Source organism: Apodemus sylvaticus, chromosome 21 (assembly GCF_947179515.1).
Source record: "Apodemus sylvaticus chromosome 21, mApoSyl1.1, whole genome shotgun sequence".
Lineage (NCBI taxonomy): Eukaryota > Metazoa > Chordata > Mammalia > Rodentia > Muridae > Apodemus > Apodemus sylvaticus.
In genome coordinates this window covers 35,350,362-35,370,131 of record NC_067492.1, presented here as the reverse complement: position 1 = coordinate 35,370,131, position 19,770 = coordinate 35,350,362, and the positions used below count along the sequence as shown (strand labels likewise).

General features: G+C 53.7%; 1 protein-coding gene across 2 annotated transcripts; it reads left to right on the top strand.

Moving 5' to 3' along the window:
- The first annotated feature begins 6 nt into the window (after positions 1-6).
- Positions 7-19,532, top strand: Katnb1 (katanin regulatory subunit B1). 2 transcript variants are annotated; one of them, XM_052167379.1, is made up of 20 exons: positions 7-25; positions 1,500-1,799; positions 6,152-6,282; positions 9,219-9,336; positions 13,807-13,907; positions 14,173-14,214; positions 14,760-14,843; positions 15,021-15,136; positions 15,475-15,546; positions 15,712-15,862; positions 15,964-16,154; positions 16,265-16,395; positions 16,737-16,787; positions 17,614-17,687; positions 17,795-17,914; positions 18,011-18,160; positions 18,382-18,458; positions 18,534-18,608; positions 18,746-18,862; positions 19,116-19,532. In XM_052167379.1, exons 2-20 carry the CDS (start codon positions 1,760-1,762, stop codon positions 19,246-19,248), a joined length of 1,974 nt encoding a protein of 657 aa, XP_052023339.1. In that variant the 5' UTR covers positions 7-25; positions 1,500-1,759; the 3' UTR covers positions 19,249-19,532. The 2 variants fall into 2 exon arrangements, with proteins under 2 accessions (XP_052023339.1, XP_052023338.1); XM_052167378.1 differs by lacking the exon at positions 7-25 and adding an exon at positions 56-170.
- The last annotated feature ends 238 nt before the right edge of the window (positions 19,533-19,770 follow it).

Here is a 19,770-nt window from a genome sequence, read left to right as displayed (position 1 = left end):
GGGGCGTTCGTGGCGACTGATTGGTGTAAGAAGTGAAGTGGGAGGGACTCTAGGCCGGAGGTTTTGTTGTGAGGGTCGGTTGTCAAGCAGCGACCAATCAGGGCAAAGGATGGAGGCAAGTGGGGGTCGCGCCTGGAGGGAAGCCTTGGCCTCCAGAGCTACAGCTGCAGGTAGAGTAGCTCTCGGGGTCTTGGAGGCAAAGGGAAGATGGCTCTAGTCTTCGCCGAGCCTGGCGGGGACAGTCCCGTCGCCGGCAGAAGACTCTCGGCCAGGGCAGGCTAGAGCCAGTGCCCCTTAAGACAGAGAGGCGGAGGGTCAAGCGAAGCTGAGGGACCAGGGGCAGATTTGGGATGAGCGAGCAGGACGGGTGTGTGGAAGGCGGAGAGGGAAAGCCGGTGGGCCGGAAGCAGAGCTGTGAGTGTGAGGAGGACCTTATGAGTTGGGGCTCCAGAGACAGAAGAGCGAATGAATGGGGGACTCTGATAGCCGCGGGGAAAGCGAAGTAAAGAGGTCTGGCGAAGCACGACCAACTAAGGCAGCTCAGGGTGTGCCAGAATGAGAGCATAGGCAACAGGAAAAAGAGAATCCAGCGAGAGGGCTCCCGGGCAAGAGGTGAAGGGCCGTGGCTGTGGAAGGCTCCATCCATGCTGTGGCCTTTTAGAATTGAGGAGTCATTCCGACTCACACCTGGAGACTCAGTTCCTAACGATGCCCTTGAGAGTTGCAGGGAGTGGGCGTGGTTCTCTTGCCAGGGGCTGGAGATGAAGGACCAGATCGGACCCTCAGAATACTCCCAAGACCTTTCTGTCAGTTCTCTCTCTCTCTCTCTCTCTCTCTCTCTCTCTCTCTCTCTCTCTCTCTGTCTCTCTCTCTCTCTCTGTCTCTCTCTGTGTATGTCTTTCTCTCTCTCCCTCCCCCTCTCTCAAATGTTTGCCTCTCAGTTTTTCTATTCATCTCTGTGTATCTCTCTTTCTGCCTTTTGGATGCCTCTCACGAGCCCCAAAACATAGCCCCAGACTCCAGTGCCCCATCCAATACATGAGGTGCAAATCTGAGTGGACTGCAGATACGTGGTCCTCTCTGCCCCATAGCAGGTGCTGTGCTGGCACTTAGGACACCCAGCATCCCCGGACACTGCTATAGGACTCTGAGGAGTCAGCCTCTCCATCCCATCTCCACCTTCCTTCCTTCCTTTCTTCCTTCCTTCCTCCTTTCTTCCTTCCTTCCTTCCTTCCTTCCTTCAGACAGGAACTGACGGAGATCTGCCTACCTCTAGCTCATCTCCTGAGTGCTGAGGTTAAAGACGTGAGCCACCAGGCCCAGCTACTTAGGGAAGGTCTTTTATTTTTGGGCTCAGAGTCACAGGTTTTCAGATCCAGTGTGCACACATTTCAGCTGCAGGCTTTGGTGGGACTGTATCAAGTGGCCTTGATGACCCAGGGACTTGTAACTCGTCTCAAGCAGTTCCTAACACACTATCACCTCTGCTTGTGTTCTAGCCCAGTGTTGAGCTGAGATGGCCCAAGCCTGACATTCCATGATCTGGGATCCCTGACCTATGTGTACAGGCTGCTTCTTGGTAGCGGATGATCTAAACCACCAGGCAGTCCTGGCCCAGGAGAGGAGGACTCTCTGCCTGGATGTGTGGGAACTCCCTGCCAACTTGATTGTCGGATCTGGGGGGGATCCACCCCCACCCCACAGAGAAAGCACAATCTGTTTTGTGGGTGGGGTCTCAGGTGCCACCACCCCCTGAAGCATGGCCACCCCTGTGGTCACCAAGACTGCCTGGAAGTTGCGTGAGTACTTTTCATTCTTCTTTATCTATCACACGGTTTGTTTTGTAAGCTGCCCACTGCTGAGTAGTTTTAGCCTTCAGCTCTGTCTCCTCTCCCCGGCACAAGAGAGACTCACAGTCCTTGTCTTAAGGTAGACAAAGATGGAAATCACATTGGGCAGGTGATTAGGCAACCCTTCTGTACAGCAAAATAATCACAGCCGTGCTCGGGACTTGCTCTGAGATGCGCGTGAGATCTGTCTAGTAAAACTGATGAACACAGTGTTTTGAGGAAGGCTGAGAGGCGTTCCAAGAATCCCAGATATGTTCCAAGTTCCTTTTCCTTCCTCAGATGAAAGTATCCTGGGACAGGGCTGGGGGGAGTTGCACAGAGTGCTGGCAGGGCTCCGAAGTGAAGTCAAGCAAAGATAGTTCAGAATTCCTTAGTCTAAGCTCTCTTAGAGTCTTTCCCTTTTTGAGATAGAGCATCCCTATAGCCTTTGTTGGCTTGGGACATGTTCCTCTGTCCCCTGTGTGCTGGGACTAAAGGACTGTGCCTCCATGCCTGGCTCTTTCATATTCCTAAGAATTATTGAGGACTCCAAAAGACTTTTATTTCTGAAAGCTATACTTACCCATATATTATGTTACAAAACAGTACTAAGGCATATGTGCACTCAAACCTGACAGGAATGATGATGTCATACATGTGTGTCTTCTCAAAGCTGCCTCTGGAATAAATGAGCACACCCAATGCATTGCCATCCTAGCATTTCAGATAATAGCTCCATTCTTTCGGATCTTCTAAAAGACTCTCAAAGATCCCTAGATCAGGTCTGGAAGACCCACATCTCACCTCTGTGGCTTTCTCTCCAGCTGTAGCTGGTTGTTTGCTGTGCCTGGGCCCACTCTGCTGGCAACTGTCCCTGGGAAGTTTTCAGGAGTGGATAAGGAGACTTTGGGCAAAGCTGGTTTGGGGACTCAGTTTCCTCATTGAGAGATTGGGATCATTTTCAAGTTGTTCCCCAAAGCTGTATGGTTCTGGTGAGGACCCTGTTAATGGCTACTTTGGGCAGAATAGCTTTATATTTGTTGGCACTATGCATCCAACTCCTCAATGGCTTACCCTACCTGAAGGTAGAAACTGATGCTAGGGAGCAGGTGAGGGCCAAAGTATCCAAGGTCCCTGTACAGTGGGAACTCAGCCTTGGGAGAGCAACAGGCTGGAATCAGAACCACGGCCACCTGCTTCCAATCCTGCTCTAATTCTGAGTGCGCGTGCTTTTGTGCGTGTTTGCACTCATGCGTGCATGCACGCTTTGAATCAGTTAATTACTGATGAAGGGAGGGGGTGCATGAGCAGCAAGTGCACAGGCCTGAAACAGGAAGCTTTGTATATTGGAAAGGCAGGTAGGAGACCGTGGAGCGTTAGAAAGGGTTACCACGGAAACCTAGTGAGTTCTGCAGGGGCACGCGTCCACAAGACCCAAGCATCAAAGTATTTAAGCAGCAGGCAGCAATATGATCAGGTATGTTGGGGATCTGAGAGTTTCTTGGGCACAAAGGTTTTTGGGTATATAGGCTGAGGCCGCACAGGCTGGGGCTTCTTGGGGCTTCAGGGTGTGATGAGGATCAGAAGACTCTTTAACCAGTGTAGAGTTGCTGAACCCCTGTCCCTTGTATCGTCCTCCTAGGATTAAGTCCTTAGCACTCGTGGGAAGACAGAGAGTGATCCTTAGTTTTGGCTGAGATGTGCCAGGCTATACTGTTGGTTCCTGGGGAGGTGCTGTTGGCTTATGCTGAAGGGGGAACAGCAGCCAGTATAGCCTGCAGGAGACATGATGAATTTGATTTGTTTGCATAAAAATCTAGTACCCACACGTGGGCCATTGCTGTTTGGTGTTCTCCAAGCCAAGCCAGAGAGGAAGATTCCTGTGAGGACTGGGCATCCCTTTTGCTGGTGCCTGTGCTGTGTCTTCCTGTCTGTACGGGATCCCATCAGCCCCTGCTTAAAGGAGAGTCATCCAACCCCGACTCCCTGCCTGTGACTCTGCCTGTTCCAGGCCCTGCCCAGGATGCCCCATCTGATGCCCCTGGAGCCTGAGGGCAGGGAGCTCTCCTTCCACAGCCTCCCAGTGCCAGGCCTAGAACAGATGTCTAGAAATCCCTTCTATTAGAGGTTCACGGCTGTCTCTTTGCCTGGGGGAGGGAGAGAACCACGGCAGATGCAGGGCACGCGGAGGGGGGGGGTGCTCTCTGACAAATTCAGGGTGTGGCTGCAGAGACAGGGCCTGAGCCTGCAGAGCAGACTGCTCAGGAGCAGCTGCACTGCCCTCCTGCTGGTGTGTGTGTGTGTGTGTGTATGAGTGTGTGTGTGTGTATGTCTATGGCTCACGCTTGTGGGCAGCTATCCCCAAGCATGCAAAAGACAAGACTCCCCAAGCATGCAGAAGACAAGACTCTAGTTGATCTGAGAATTAGAGCAAGACCCTACTCCGCTGGGTGCAGGAGGCAGTCCCTCCAATACCAAGATTGGAAGTGTCAGCTGGGCGGTGGTGGTGCACGCCTATAATCCCAGCACTCTGGGAGGCAGAGGCAGGCGGATTTCTGAGTTCGAAGCCAGTGTGGTCTACAGAGGGAGTTCCAGGACAGCCAGGGCTATACAGAGAAACCCTGTCGCATAACAAACCAAATCCAACCCCCCCCCCCCAAAAAAAAAGGAAGTGTCTGGGCTTACAAGGAGCTCTCGCCCTGGTTGGGCCAGCTGCTGCTAGTGCCAGGCCCTGCAGGGAGGTGTCGTTTCAGAAATTAACCGTCCGGCTTTCCTGGCCCTGTTTTTCAGTCTCCTATGGTCTGCAGCTCACACAAGAGCTACCCATGCTGGGTAGAGTAGGACCTGGGACGAGGAGGAGCACCCCTTACTAACAGCCGTGGCATCCTCTGTGACTCCCCAGCCAGTTTCTAACTCCTTAGGGCACCTGCTTACTGGGGTCTCCCCTTGCCCACTCCTTTCCACTTGTTCCCCGAGGAGGTTGGAGACCAGGGACTGGCTTGGGGGCCTAGTCTGCCTGTTGAGTCTCAGCTGAGTTTTTCTTTCTGAAGCGCCAATAAGGCCCGAAGTTCCCACCTGTGCTCCCCACATTGGCCCTCCCACCGTGGTCAGGCCTGGGGCTCTGGTGGACTGTCCACATGCCTTATCTCCTATCTACAGGGTCAGCCTTTCCCCACCCAGCTCCTGCTGCGTCTGCTGCCTCGTGCCGTTATCTATATGCGACCTACTCCCTGGGACCGTGATGGCTACTCGGTCCCCATGGCTGGGCTTCTGCATCTCAGCCCATTCCCAGGGACCTGGCCCTGGGGTCGTCCTGTTCTCCAGACAAGGACTCTCTCTCAGAGGATCCATGACTGGTCCAGCTGATCCATGTAGCCGGCAGATTAGCACCTGATTCAGGATTCTGAATTGGGACCTAGGGACAGCCGTGTAGACAGAACTTGAATTCTTTTCAAGGTGTGTCCCAGGTGGGCTTTGTCTCTGTGGGCGGCACCTGAGCAGTTGAAAGACTCTTAGGTGGTGTATGAGTCCATTTTTAAAAAAATATTTTTAATGTTTTTTGTATCAGAAAATGTATTATAAGTATATCTGGATATTAGTGCTTAAAATAAGGTAGATAAGAAATGGGAAGCCAGTTTTTAAAAGTGAACTTAGTCTTCCCATGGTGTCTATGGTAATTAGTTCTAGGACCTCTCCACACAGATAGCCAAGTCTATATACGCTCAGTCCTTTGTACAGCGATGTAGTTTGTGTGCAGAAACCTGCAACTCCTCTGGGTACCTTGCCTCATCTCTCTTACCTGCGATACTTATTATATTGCAAGGTTGTTTGAATATCTCTTGCATTGTATCATTTATGGACTAGCCATGAGGAGAAGTCTACGAATACTAATACGTACAGGTGCGTGTTTCCTGATAGGGTCTTGCATGTGGCCCAGTCCGGCCCGGATCTCATGACCCTTCTGCCTTAGCCTCCAGGTGCTGAGTTTACAGCTGTGTACCATGTGCTCAGCACAATGGATGTGCCTGTCCCGAGCATTTCCCCATCAGCAGTTGGTTGAATACATGCGTAAGGAGGGTGTGCTGTGCAGTCCGTGTGGCTAGCTGTTGTGAAGAGACACAAACTCAGGAGGAAGCGTCCAAGTAGTACGGGCTAAGATGGAGAGACAGAGGCGCCTCAGCCTCAGATCCACACTTGCCTTGCTGCTGGTTTTGAAACTGGTGGGGGCTACTTGGCATCCTGCTCAGAACTGGTGACTGGGCAACCTCCATGTGACCTGTCCAAGTCCCCTAACCACTTTTCCTTCCTTCTGTCCTATGCAGAAGAGATCGTCGCCCATGCCAGCAATGTGTCCTCCTTGGTTCTGGGCAAGGCCTCGGGGCGGCTGCTGGCCACTGGTGGGGATGACTGCCGTGTCAACCTGTGGTCCATAAACAAGCCTAACTGCATCATGGTGAGTGGTGATGTGCCCCGCCCCTACCCTGGGGTGAGTACCCTCTACAGGCAGTGCTCATCCCAGCATGCCATTTAGTGCTACCCCAGTTGTCTGCTCAGTCAGGCCCAGGACAGCTTTCAGGAAGCAGGATGACACAAGTGAGGGTCAGAACTCTAGAGTAGTCATGGAAGGTTTAAATAAGCCCCACTCTCCAAGTGCCAGCTGTGTGTGGTTTTGTTTTGTTTTGTTTTGGTCTAAAGAAAGAATCAGAGGGGACTCTGTTGGAGGCCATTGATTAAGCAGTTTTATTGGTCACACATCGTGTACAAGGAAGGCAACAGGCTGCTTCCAAGGCAGGAGGGCAAAACAGTAATTTCGGGCAGATCTGTTGACTGAAGATGACCAGGTTTTAGTCTGTGTCTTTCTAGATAATGGAATAGAAGCACACACACACACATACACACATACATACACACACACACACATACACACACACACACACACATTTCGGAATACCACCTTACTCTAGTGTGACCCAGTTCTTTAGCAGGACAGTGTCATGAGGATTTTCCTATGTCAACAAATACTGATTTACAGCGAGCTTTTACGTGGCTTCTTTGGTATCCACCGCCGCCGGGACGAGCTGTAATTAGCTTAGCCACACCCTGTCATCAGCCGGGGCGCTGGCTCCAGCTTTTAGTTTCTGCTAAGCCACAGTATGTCGAACATTCTCATTTGTCCAACCCTTTGAGTAGGCTCAGAGTATGCAGTTCTGGGAAGCTGTCCCGGCAGGCTCACAGGAGTCACACAGGAGCATGTCCTCTCCAGACACCTTAAACAATTGTCATTCTTTTGACTTTTGATCAAGTAAACAAACAAAAAAAAAATGGGGGAAAGTTAATAGCTGTTGACAAAAGCTTGGTTATTTCGGGGATTTTTGTGGGACCAAGTAAAACTGAGACCCGCTCGGATCACGACCAGTCTGTCTGGGTTCAGTAAGAGAGATGCGCTTTGTTGGTTGTTTCTTTTCATTTTTATTGTTATCCCTTTCTGTGTTTATTATATTTGTGGGTGGGTGTTTGCCTGCATGTATGTCTATGTACTATGTGCATGCAGTGCCCATAGAGGCTAGAGGGTGGCACTGTCTCCTGGAATTGGGGTTAGAGATGAGCGGTAGCTGCCTCGTTGGTGGTGGGCATCAACTCCAGGCCCCTGAAGGAGCAGCCAGTGCCCTGAACCACTGAGCCATTTCCTGAGCCCCTGTTTTTGTTTTGTTTGTTTTGTTTGTAGGACTTAAATGTTTTCATGCCCCATGAAATGCCAAAGTAATATACATAAATTGAAAAATAATCAGCACAGGCTAGAGAGGTAGCTCACTGGTAGTGTTTCCCTAAATACATTTTTAAAAAAACAAAATAAAAATTCACTAAAAGATAAGATCAATGCTGAAGTATTTTCTCCCCTCAGACTTCTGTGTGTTTTCTGGATATAATTAGGCCTCCTTCTGTGTTCTGGAATTATTTAGTCCATGGACAAGAAAATACATCTTGTTTCCCTCCAGGATCTCATATTGTGTACACCGCTGCAGCCCTGGAGGGCTCAGTCCTTATGTGTGAAGGGTTACTGTGGAAGGCATTTAAATGGACCCCCAGTCCCTGGCCATGAATAACCTTGTGTTTATGCTTGCAAAGGACAAGGGCCCTGAAGAATTGTGGTGCTGTTTTTCTTTTGAGACAGGATCTTAGTATGTAGCCCAGACTAGCCTTGAGCTTGGAGATTCATCTGCCTCCGAGACCAGGAATGACCCTTACCTCTGAGATCTCAGATGTACATCACCACACCCAGCCTTGGGATTGTGGGTTTGAGGAGAACATGAATTCCTTATGGAGTTGATTTTGCCCAGTTGTGATCCTGGAAGCCTGGGCCCATGTAGACCCCCATGATTGCAAACAAGGTGCTACAACTACAGGCTCAGGCACTGGGGCTGAGGAGCACCCCGTTTTCTGCATGTCCCCATTGGGAAAGTGGCCACAGTGCTGTGAGGGCCAACATTGTGCAGAGAGTGGCAGACACAGTGGACTTGGGTTCCAGTCTTCCCTTCCAAAAGACGAGGGTGGCAGCACCTCCCACCCTACCGGGCCCACTCACCTTGCTCTGTGTGCTTTAGCCGTGCAAGAACCTAGCTGTTCTCCAGCAGACCTTCCCAGGTCCCTGGAGCAAGAAGCAGGCACACCCCCCCCCCCCCCAGGGCGCCAGGCACCCAGCAGACAAGCACCCAGCAGGCAGGCAGCGGAGAGGCATTCCTAGCTTGCTGTGGCCTCTACCATCAGAGTAGACAGAGATGAGATAGCCTGATGGTCTCATTCAGACAGGCAAAGGTTCAGCATCTCCTCATCTTGATCCCCTGTTCCTGTCTAGTGCCTCAGAGCCATTTCCTTTTTTTGTTTGTTTGTTTTTTTGTTTTTGTTTTTTGAGACAGGGTTTCTCTGTGTAGCCCTGGCTGTCCTAGAACTCACTCTGTATACTAGGCTGGCCTGGAACTCAGAAATCTGCCTGCCTCTGCCTCCCAAGTGCTGGGATTAAAGGCATGTGCCATGATTGCCCAGCCCCAGAGCCATTTCTATAGGATGCCTGGGTTGGGTTTGGCTCTACTCCACACACACACACTTCCCACCTCCAGTCTCAGTATGTAGTCCAGACTGGCCTGGAACTCATCCTCCTGCCTCTGTCTCCCAAATCCTAGGGCCACATGTGTTTGCAGTGCTGCTTCATCCATTGTGCTGATGAGTCACCATGCTCATCTGAGTTAGGATAGAGGTGGGGTCCCGGGGAACAGCTCACCATGTATTATTTCTTACAGAAGCCATTTTCAGGGACCCTAAATCTGGGGCAGTGGCTGTGGGGGGGTGGGGTTACCCCTGCAGTTCACTGGAGCTGCCACCCTCTCTCTGCAGAGCCTGACAGGTCACACATCCCCTGTGGAGAGTGTCCGCCTCAACACCCCTGAGGAGCTCATCGTAGCCGGTTCCCAGTCGGGCTCCATCCGCGTCTGGGATCTGGAAGCTGCTAAAAGTAGGCCTCCCCCCTCCTCCCCTCCCGACTGTTCCTTTGTGTGTGGTCCGCTTCAGGCTTGGGGCCACCTCCAGGAAGTCTGGGGGCTTTGTTTCCTGAGCACTGAGCAGAGTGGGTGGTGCCATCCATATCACGTTATCAACCCAGCAGCAGTGGGCACTGCTATTCCCTATTGCTGGCATGAGAGATGCCGAGGGATGAACTGTAAGGTGTGTGTCCATGTTCATACGTGTATTCAAACCCGGAAGGATGTCAGATGCTAGGAGGTAGCCTGCAGGACATGTGAAGAAGTAGATGCCGTGTGGGAAGGGCCAGTAAGATCCTGGGGAGCCTCCTACCCACGGTGGGTGCTGGGTAGCTGATCTTCTGTTTGCTTCTCTTTTCTTTGTCTTCATTTAATTTTTCTCAACAGGAATAACACATGTTATGAAAGTTTATTTTATCCTGAACCTGATGGCACAAGGTTCATGAATCCTTCACCCCAGTCCTCCCCACCATACCCTGTTCTGAGAGCCTCCCTTCTCCCTTGCTGTCATGCCCACACCACCGCCATTGCTTTCCTAAACCCACAGCATTGTACTTTCTTTTTAGAACAATCAAACAAAACCAGGTTGGCTCCTCACCTGGTGCCTGCCTAAAGTCCCAGCACTCAGGAAGCTCAGACCAGAGAAGGCTGTGGAGCCTAGCCTGTGACTCCCACCTCAAAGAAACATATAGGAAACCGTCAAACAAAAACTACCCTCCTGCAGTGAGAGGCAGGATTTGGCTCTCAGCGGCCCACTCCCCACCTTCCCAAGCCCACTGCCCTCATTTCTCTTCCTGTCTTTGGAGACCATTTACGTGGTCAGTATTAGTGCTGGAAGGACCCCACGTGTTTGCTTTGTAGGTTGGTTTCCGGGGTGGGGTGAACCAACTTTTTTTTCCATGGACATTTTCAGAATCCCTGTCTGTCACTGTTCATCACCACCACAGGTGCACTGCTAACAGCCCCAACTCCAGTCCAGCTCTGTCTTCCTTGGGAGCCCTGGATGCAGGCTAGCCATCACCCATGGCCTCCTCATCTCTGTCTTGGCGGTTTACAGTTCTTCCCTGGTTTCCTCCTCTCCAGATGGAGGGAGCTGGGTGTGGTATCTCACACACCTAGAGTCTGAGCTCTCGGGAGGCAGAGGCAGGAACACTGCAAGTTCAAGTCTATCCTGTGTCAGAGTGCAGGGGAAAGTGCAGAGCTTAGTGGTAGAGCCCTTGCTTGGCATGTGGGAGGCCCCGGTTTGGTCTCTGGCACTCAGCGTGAATGGCAGGCACAGCGTTAGAGACTCTCCATGGCTGAAATTGACACTATAGAGTTCAAGTGTAGAGTTCTCTTGGAAATAATTTACTAGTGGGATTTTGAAGGAGCCACTGCACTGCTTTTTAGGTTCCAGAATTGCTGGTGGAATCCGGTGCTGGTTTTCAGCAGACCCTTAGCGCGGGGTTTGCTTCTGCCTTCCCTCCTCTTCCCTGGGTCTGTAAGATCCTATCTAGGCCTCACCTATCAGCCCTGCTGTGGGCGTGTTCTCACACCTGAGCTTGGACCTCACGGGTTCCTTTTGGTTGTGGCCACACAGAGTCTTGCCTTCTCCATACGTGCTGCCAGCCCCAGCAGCCCCACAGATTTGTCAGAAGGATCTGGAACTTGATGTGGAATCCCTGCCCCCTAACCCCTGTGCTGCAGTAGTGAACTCAGCATGGTCTTCCAAACATTGCTCAGGCCGACCTTGGGAGATCTGAATAGAGTTTGTTTGCTTGCTTCTGGGGCCGACTGCTGCATCTCAGAGGCTCCAGCCTTCTTTAAGTCTAAAAGATCCTTCTGGCATAGGCTCTACTGTATAACAGTGGCCACTGGCATGTGTGCCCAGCCGTCATGAGTTTACTTCGTTCACAAACCGTGGTTTGGTGGTGTGGGCCCTGGGAAAGATGCCATCCTTCAGTCCTCTAGAGTGAGCCCAGAGCCCCAGGATGCCCTTATGACAGCTGTGCGCCGTGTCTCGGCAGACACTCTGCCCAGGCCCCAGCAGGCCCCAGAGCATTTTGTGCTTATCACTGGACATGAGAGGCTGGGAGGACCACACCACGATGTCAGGTTCTGTCTCAGAAGGCAGGCTGTCCCCGGTGACTATCACTACTCTCCAAAGAGCCAAGGGCCACAGCCACAGCCCAGCCCAGCCCAGCCCAGCCCAGCCCAGACTTCCTCAGCCACTGTGTCCTGGCAGATGCCTTCAGTATAGCAAGGTGGAAACGAAACGGACCATACAGCCTGATTCGCAGGGCCCCCATTTTGGTAGATGGGCAGACTGAGACCATCAAGGCACGGGGCTTAGTGAAAACCCTTAGGCTGTAGGCAGCAGAACTCCTGCCCCCCACCCCATGCTCTCCACTGTCTATTACTACCTCGGTTGATGATTCTCAAGATTGTCCTCAGAAGGAAGAGCTGAGATCTCAGGGTCACTGCCATCCCACTGGGCAGAAGAGATGAGAATCCAGAGAAGTTTTAGGTACACAGGGGTATCTGAGGGAGCCCCAATTAACTGTGGAGGATGTGGGCAGGAGAGGCTAAACAGCCACTCCACCGGGAGACAATCCCCACATGTGCAGACAGGTCCAAGTCTCCTCCACTCTACAGTCCCTAGACCTGTGACCAAGGCTAGGCATCCCCTGGGAAAGACAAGTAAGGGCAGAAGTCAAGGCAGAGGAATGTGGTCCTGCCAGATTTCCATGGTGCAGCTGGGAGGTAAGGGCGCAGGCTTTCTGGCTCCCACAGGAAGGCACCCACACCTCAGGAAGCTGGCCTCTGTCAGGGGGGCCCCACCACAGCCTCTAGTGTCTGAGTTTCCCTTGCTGTGGCAGTGAGGCAAGAGGAGCCCAGGGCAGACAGCACGTTAGCCAAGCTTCCTCAACTTGTAGCAATACAAGGCAGCGAAGGAGCTGGAAGAGCCGAGTGCATAGTGTGGGGTGTATGAGTTGGACATCCACACCGCCGATAAGTCAGGTGCCTTGGCAGAATCCTCAGGCAAGAGGAGGAGGGATCATCCCAGCTGCAGTGCTCTTCGGAAACCAAGCGCAGAGCTAGATGACCAGTGGACCTGGGCCCCAGCTGACACCTGGCAGGGTGGCTGTTGCCTTTGTGCTATTCCTCCCTGAGCAGCTCTGGCTCCGGGTCACTCCTGAGGCCCAGAACTCCAGAGGCAGCCCTTGATCTAAATGCTGGCCATCCTCAGGCAGGATGCCTGACCCTGAGCCATCGTCCACCTACCTCCTAGCATTGTCAGAGGGTCTCTGAGCTAACAGAGTCGGCTAAAGTTAAACACCAGAAATGCTCTGTGGGTGTGCAGTGATGGGAGGCACCCGATGGCCACAGCTCTGAGAGATGTGTTCTCTCATGCCCAGAAGAGGGAAAAGACTCATGCTCTGAGGTCAGGGAAGAACGAGAAGGCGGGTCTTGAGGAGCAAACTAGAGTCAGACCTGCACAGTCCCACCCTGAGCATTTGGTGTTTATTTTCTCATTGTTTAGTTTCATTGTAAACCAACCAGGTCAGAGAGCATAAGAAGTGGCCTAGAGTCACACAGCAGTTAAGAAGCAGAGCCGGAACAGATCTAGCTTTGTCAGGCTGCCAAGCTCATCCTCGTGTGGATGGGTGTATTCTCCAGCAGTTACTCAGCTCCTCTTTGCATACCTGTCCCTAATGTGGGAGCTCTCTCCCTGTTAAGCCTTGGCATAACCTAGGGATGACTGGACTCTGTAGCCCTCTCTACCACTCTGGGGCTGGCAGGCTTTATTTGGGCAGTGGAAGTATAAAACTTTCAAAAAGGAAGACAAGAGATAGACTTGAACGCTTCCTGGAATACTCTGAGACACAAGGTTGCCACCCGGCTTGCCAGACCTTACTGGACTAGATGTGGCACCAGGACAGCAGGAGATGGCCAGGCTGCGACTGTCCTCCATCCTCGCTTGCTTTAGGGCCATCCTCAAGGTCACTTGGATAGGTGCAGCCCACTGGGCATTGTGAGTCCCAGCCATATCCTCTTCTTGGGCTTGACTGCCATCCCGCTGATGTTGTCCCTTGTGTCCCTGGATCCTTTAGCCAAGCAGCTTCTGCGGTTGCAGCCTCTCTGCTCTCCTCGCTACTGCCCTGGGGGTTATTCACCCTGCAAAGTAGCCCCATGGCCACGAGGCCTGGACCCAGCACTGTGACTACTGCTGTCCAGGGGCTGTGGTACACACAGCCTACTAACCAGAAGGTTGCTGTGCTTTTTTCTGAGTAGTGACAAAAATGGCTGAGGGACTGTTAGGATAGCAGGGCTCTGGTTGGTCCCCCATTGTCACATCAGCATCCCAGTTTCTGTGCCGAAGGGTCTACACAGATGGGCTTAGCTGCCTTCGGCTGGCCAGCCAACACTTAACACGGTACTTCTGCTTTATCTTGCTTCATTAGTTCTTCGAACACTCATGGGTCACAAAGCCAACATCTGCAGCCTGGATTTCCACCCTTATGGCGAATTTGTGGCCTCAGGTTCCCAGGACACAAACATCAAGGTGAGGTACCAGCCTGCCACCCATCTCCTAGTATCAAGTGTAAAGGAATTTTCCCCTCATGGCAACATCCTCACCATCCTCGGGACAGAGGGATTCCCAGCTTGGGCAAACCTCCAACATTTCTTTTTGGGGCTGTAATGACCTAGAGGTGTCCAGAGTCCTCTCTGTTAAAGCTGTACTATACCCTCTGGCCTAGATTCCAGGGACATAACAATGTCTCATGGTTTACTCTTCCTACCCTCACCTCTGCTTCTCTCCTCTATAGCTCTGGGACATCAGGAGGAAAGGCTGTGTCTTCCGATATAGGGTAAGCATGGTCTGTGCCGGTTACCTGTGACTCCACACAGAGCTTGGGTCCACATTCCAGTGGGGCTGGGGAGGGGGGGCTTCAGTCCACTGCAGGTGACTCAGAACAGACCTGGAGTAGGATGAAGTGCCTTGGGTGGTCTATCTGGACCCCAACTTTCCCCCGACCCCTAGAGCCACATATATTAAACTGTCTATCCCATGCTTTGCTTTAGCAGTCAGATAGCTGGTGCCCCTGGGTGCCGGGCTTCCTGTTCTTAGGTATGTGCAGTGCTGTGGCTAACAGAATCCTTAAGGGCTTTTGGAAGAGACCATAAACCACCTTTAACATGTAACAAGCTGCATACTCGTGATTCCCTGGAGGCTTGGGAGAACACATAGAAAGTGCCTAAAAAGAAGTGTTCCTTATGTCTCCCAGTAGTGACCACCCTCTCAGTGGCTGGACCCTAGGAAGGCCTTGAATTTTGGGGAGCAGGCAATAGGAATGGGGAGGTGCTATGGGATCCAGGCCCCTCCAAAGAGCTTGTTTCTTTTCATTCTCCTCAGGGGCACAGCCAGGCTGTGCGGTGTCTCCGGTTCAGCCCTGATGGGAAATGGCTGGCATCAGCGGCAGATGACCACACAGTGAAGGTAACTATTGATGTGGGCATGCAGGCTGTGCCCAGAGGTATCCTGATCATACAGACCGTGTCCCCGCTGACTGGGTTTATGTGACCCCAAACTTGTTGAGAGTAGAGAGGGGGCTGAGGCCCCTCGGGCAGCTAGGGCCCTGCCTGGCTCTTACTTACTCTTTCCATCCTGGTCTAGCTTTGGGATCTGACGGCTGGCAAGATGATGTCCGAGTTCCCGGGTCACACGGGGCCTGTCAATGTGGTGGAGTTTCACCCCAACGAATATCTCCTAGCTTCTGGCAGCTCTGACAGGTGAGGAGGTATCCTTTCATACGTCTGAAAGCCTGGGTAGACTGAATTTAAGCCAGGACTGGTTATTGGTCCCATCCCTCGCTGGCTAGTGTCCTGCTCTTGTACTGACCTGTTAGGATCCACACTCCCTAGTGGGGCACAGTGCAGGGGAGAACCCTGGCAATTGAGGCTAGCTCTGGGGCAGGGCCGTCGGGCACAGCCTAGGTCATCCTCACTCTCCCCTCTGCATGCACAGGGCCATCCCTGCCCCAGACATCACTCCTAGTGCCCCTGCAGGGAGGGCCCTGGAGAAGCCCTGGATGGCATGAGGGACTGGCTTCCTGTGGCCATCTTTGCAGGACAATCCGCTTCTGGGACCTGGAGAAGTTCCAGGTGGTGAGCTGCATTGAAGGGGAGCCTGGGCCTGTCAGGTAGGCGAGCACTTGCCTTCTGTCCCTTAGCCGAGTGGTGGGATGTTGGTCTGGGTGGTCTTCCCTGCTCTGCTCCTGCCTCTCTGTCCTGGGCTCACCTGCTTTCTTGGTGTTGGGTACCAGCTAGGTGGCCTAGGACTGACAGCCTACTCTCCCCTGGCCTAGGAGTGTCCTCTTCAACCCCGATGGCTGCTGCTTGTACAGTGGCTGCCAGGACTCGCTGCGTGTCTACGGCTGGGAGCCCGAGCGCTGCTTTGATGTGGTCCTTGTCAACTGGGGCAAGGTGGCTGACCTGGCCATCTGCAATGACCAGCTGGTGAGGGTCAAGTCACCCCCCACCCCTCCCCCCTCATGCTCCCACCTAAGGAGCCTCCTGGGGTCTGGTCCCACTCACACCAACTCTGCTGTGTCCCGCAGATAGGTGTGGCTTTCTCCCAGAGTAACGTCTCCTCTTATGTGGTGGACCTGACGAGAGTCACCAGGACGGGAACTGTGACCCAGGACCCTGTGCAGGCTAGCCAGCCTCTGACACAACAGACCCCTAACCCTGGTGTCTCCCTCCGCCGCATCTACGAGAGGCCCAGCACGACCTGCAGCAAGCCTCAGAGGTGGGTGTGGATGGCCCCGGCAGGTTGTGTGGCCCAAGAAGGCTCCTGAGCACTCAGCCCCCGGCCTCACTGAGGATCCTGGCCTCTTTGCTTGGCTCTGCACTCGCTAGGGTAAAGCACAACTCAGAGAGTGAGCGGCGCAGCCCCAGCAGCGAAGATGACAGGGATGAGCGTGAGTCCCGGGCCGAGATCCAGAACGCAGAGGACTACAATGAGATCTTCCAGCCCAAGAACAGCATCAGTGAGGCCACACCCCTCCCACTTCACAGCCCGGCACCTTGCTGTGCCTGTATCCCTAAACCTTACCTGCTCTCCACATTCTTGCCCCGGGCTGATTTCTAAAAACAGGAAGCCAGCTGGACACTTGTAGCAGAGGCCTAGCACCGCTCACTGGTGGCTCCTGCTAACCCTCTGCCCTGCTCTAAGCAGAGTCTATAGGTGCATATGGGTTCTTGGGGCCAGGAGCATGTGCTTGGGGACCATTTTCTAGCCATGCATCTGTCTTAAGACCTCGGCCACATACAGAACCTATTCCCAGAGAGCTTATGGGAACTCAAGTATCAGCCCCCTTTTCCTTGGCAGGTCGGACACCGCCCCGGAGAAGTGAGCCCTTCCCAGCGCCCCCAGAAGATGGTGAGTTGGGCAGTGCCAACCTCTAAGGATCATGCCTTGCCTCTCCTGGCCCAACCCCTGGTCTACCCAATTAGGTCTTGTCGCTATACCTACCTAAAAGTGCCTACCACGTGCCTGACCCCAGGGACAGCCCTAGAGGCAGTGTAAGCAAGGCAGATAGGTACTTCTTTGATGCCCATGCCTGAATGCTTAGAGACATGCCCTTATGTGTATGCTACTAAGGACTGGTCTACTGCAGACATGGGGTGATCGGGACTCAGAGAGGCAAAGGGCTGGTGAGCAGAGGGAGAGAAGAGCTGGGGTGGGGAGGAGTCAGCTGGGGTGGGGAGGAGTCAGAGGATCATCAGGACCCAGACCTGGTGCAGAGCCAGGCAGCTAAGTTGGAGGCCAGATGCATTGACCCCTGGCCAGAAGTTTGGGACTGAAGAAAGGGACAATCTAGTTGACTTTGGGGTGGCAAAGGGTCTATCCTCCAAGCATCTCTGTCTTCTGGATTCCCTTGGGGACTCAGTGCCTCTTCTTTATCTTCATGAGACCGAGACTCCCTGTTTCCTGCTTACTACCCACTCATCTGCCTGTTTCACATACGGCACTCCTGATGGCAGGGGTCCCACTGGGTCCCATCCACACACATCCACAGACAGCTCCTGCTTCAGTTTTCCAGGACCCTCACCTGCAGATGGGATCCTAGCTCCCTGGTCCCCTCTGTCCATCTGCTGGCCCCTGCGTCTTCCCAGTCACAGATGTCATGGAATCCCATCCTGTCCTCTGACCTCCTCCCACCAGGTCCCCGAGGTTGGCATTGAGCCTTTCTTTTCACTCCTAGACACAACCACAGCCACAGCAACGGAGGCCTCAAAGCCCAGCCCAGCCATGGATGTGCAGTTGCCGGTGCCAAATGTATGTCTGAGCGGAGACATCCTATGGGTCTGAGCCAGGGTTGGGACATTCCTGTCAGGAGCTGAGCAGTGCTCAGCTGGTGCTAGCTCAGCCTCTGCTCCCTGCAGCTTGAGGTCCCAGCACGACCATCAGTCCTGATGTCCACTCCTGTACCCAAGGGTGAGCCTGTCATCATCCCTGCCACGCGGAATGAGCCCATTGGCTTAAAGGCCTCAGACTTCTTGCCCGTGAGTGGGACCTGCCCAAGTGGTGGAGTTGAGGGCTGAATGGAGAATGAGTGTGCTCTCTGCTCCCGTGCCAGCATCTGGGTACCATCTCCACAGGCCACGAAGGTCCCCCAGCAGGCAGAGCTGGTGGACGAGGATGCCATGTCACAGATACGCAAAGGCCATGACACCATGTACGTGGTGCTCACCAGCCGCCACAAGAACCTGGACACTGTCCGAGCCGTGTGGACCACAGGAGATATCAAGGTGAGGGGGACTCCTCAGCACCTGCTGCTTGGGCTTCAGGCAGAACAGAAACCACACAGCGGGCCCTGGGGGAGGGCAGCCTTGTGTTATAGCAGCCAGCTTCTGTCTCTTGAGCACTCGGTCAGGCTGCGCCTTGCCCTCCTGTTGGCACAGTCTGTTGACATGCCTCCAGCCTGCCCACTCCCATTCCATGCTGCCCTCTTAACGGAGCTTGTCTGCAGACATCTGTGGACTCTGCAGTGGCCATCAATGACCTGTCTGTGGTAGTGGACCTCCTGAACATTGTCAACCAGAAAGCGTAAGTGGCCTCGGGCAGGAGGAGAACGGGGTGGTCAGGGCTGGTTGATGGCGTCATAGCCAGCTGTCTCTCTAGCTCCCTGTGGAAGCTGGACCTGTGCACCACAGTGCTGCCCCAGATTGAGAAACTTCTGCAGAGCAAGTATGAGAGGTAGGGAGCCCCTCCACATCCTAGAGCCATCGGAGTGGAAGTATGCCCCAACTGTGGAGGATCCCGCCCTGCCCCCCCATGCCCCACTCTGGCTCTGTGACCATCTGTGTATGACTCCATTCATCTTGCTCTTGAAGCTATGTCCAGACCGGGTGCACCTCCCTGAAGCTGATCCTGCAGCGGTTCCTACCCCTCATCACTGACATTTTGGCAGCCCCGCCCTCTGTGGGTGTGGACATCAGCCGAGAGGAGAGGTAAGGGGTATGGGGTGGTTCTTCGCCTCATTTGCCCGTGGTCGTGCCCAACAGTGTACAGAGTACAGTGTCTGAGGCTCAGGTGCTGTATGCCGGAGCATCGGCCTTTTGTGTCCTGCACACTGCCATGGCTTGGGGGATATTTTCGTGCTCTTAGGCCCGGGAGTGGTTAGGGGAGCAAAAGCCCCAGGCAGGCATCACAGCCGGGTGGGGTGGCCTCTATCCTGAGGTGCTGCTGCCTTTTGGCCTGCAGGCTGCACAAGTGTCGACTCTGCTTCAAACAACTCAAGAGCATCAGTGGCCTCGTCAAGAGCAAGTCGGGTTTGAGTGGCCGCCACGGCAGTGCCTTCCGTGAGCTGCACCTGCTCATGGCCAGCTTGGACTGAGGCGCTCATGGTGGGAGCACCAGCAGCCCTCACTGGTTTGGCCTCACTCTAGTTTGCTGAATGCCCTTGGCGCACGCGCCTCAGCCTGGCCTCCACTCGCCCTGCTGGCCAGCCTGGAGGCACGGTTGCCGGCCCACTGACCACCTCCTCAGTTGTGGACTCAAGTTCCTCTCCGGCAGCAGCTGCATTCGCACAGCCCTTGCTTCTCAGGGCAACTCCAGCCTCGGAGCTGCTGCTGTAAATTATCAGGCAGATTTATTAAATTTATAACTGTTCCTGACTTCCTTATGAGAGGAATAGCTGCTGGCTCTCCCAGACACACGGGCCCTGCCTAGAGGTCTCTGGAAGCTGAGACTGTCCTACTCCAAGCCCCAGTGCAGCCTCCAGCTGGCCAGCAGGGGACAGCAGAGTGCCAGGCACGAGGCAAAGGGCTGCCTGGTAAGCTTCACTTGGAGAGGGGAGGGAAGCGGAACAGGTGAGGCCATAGATGTCCCATTACTCGCAGTTGTCCTTCGGTTGGCT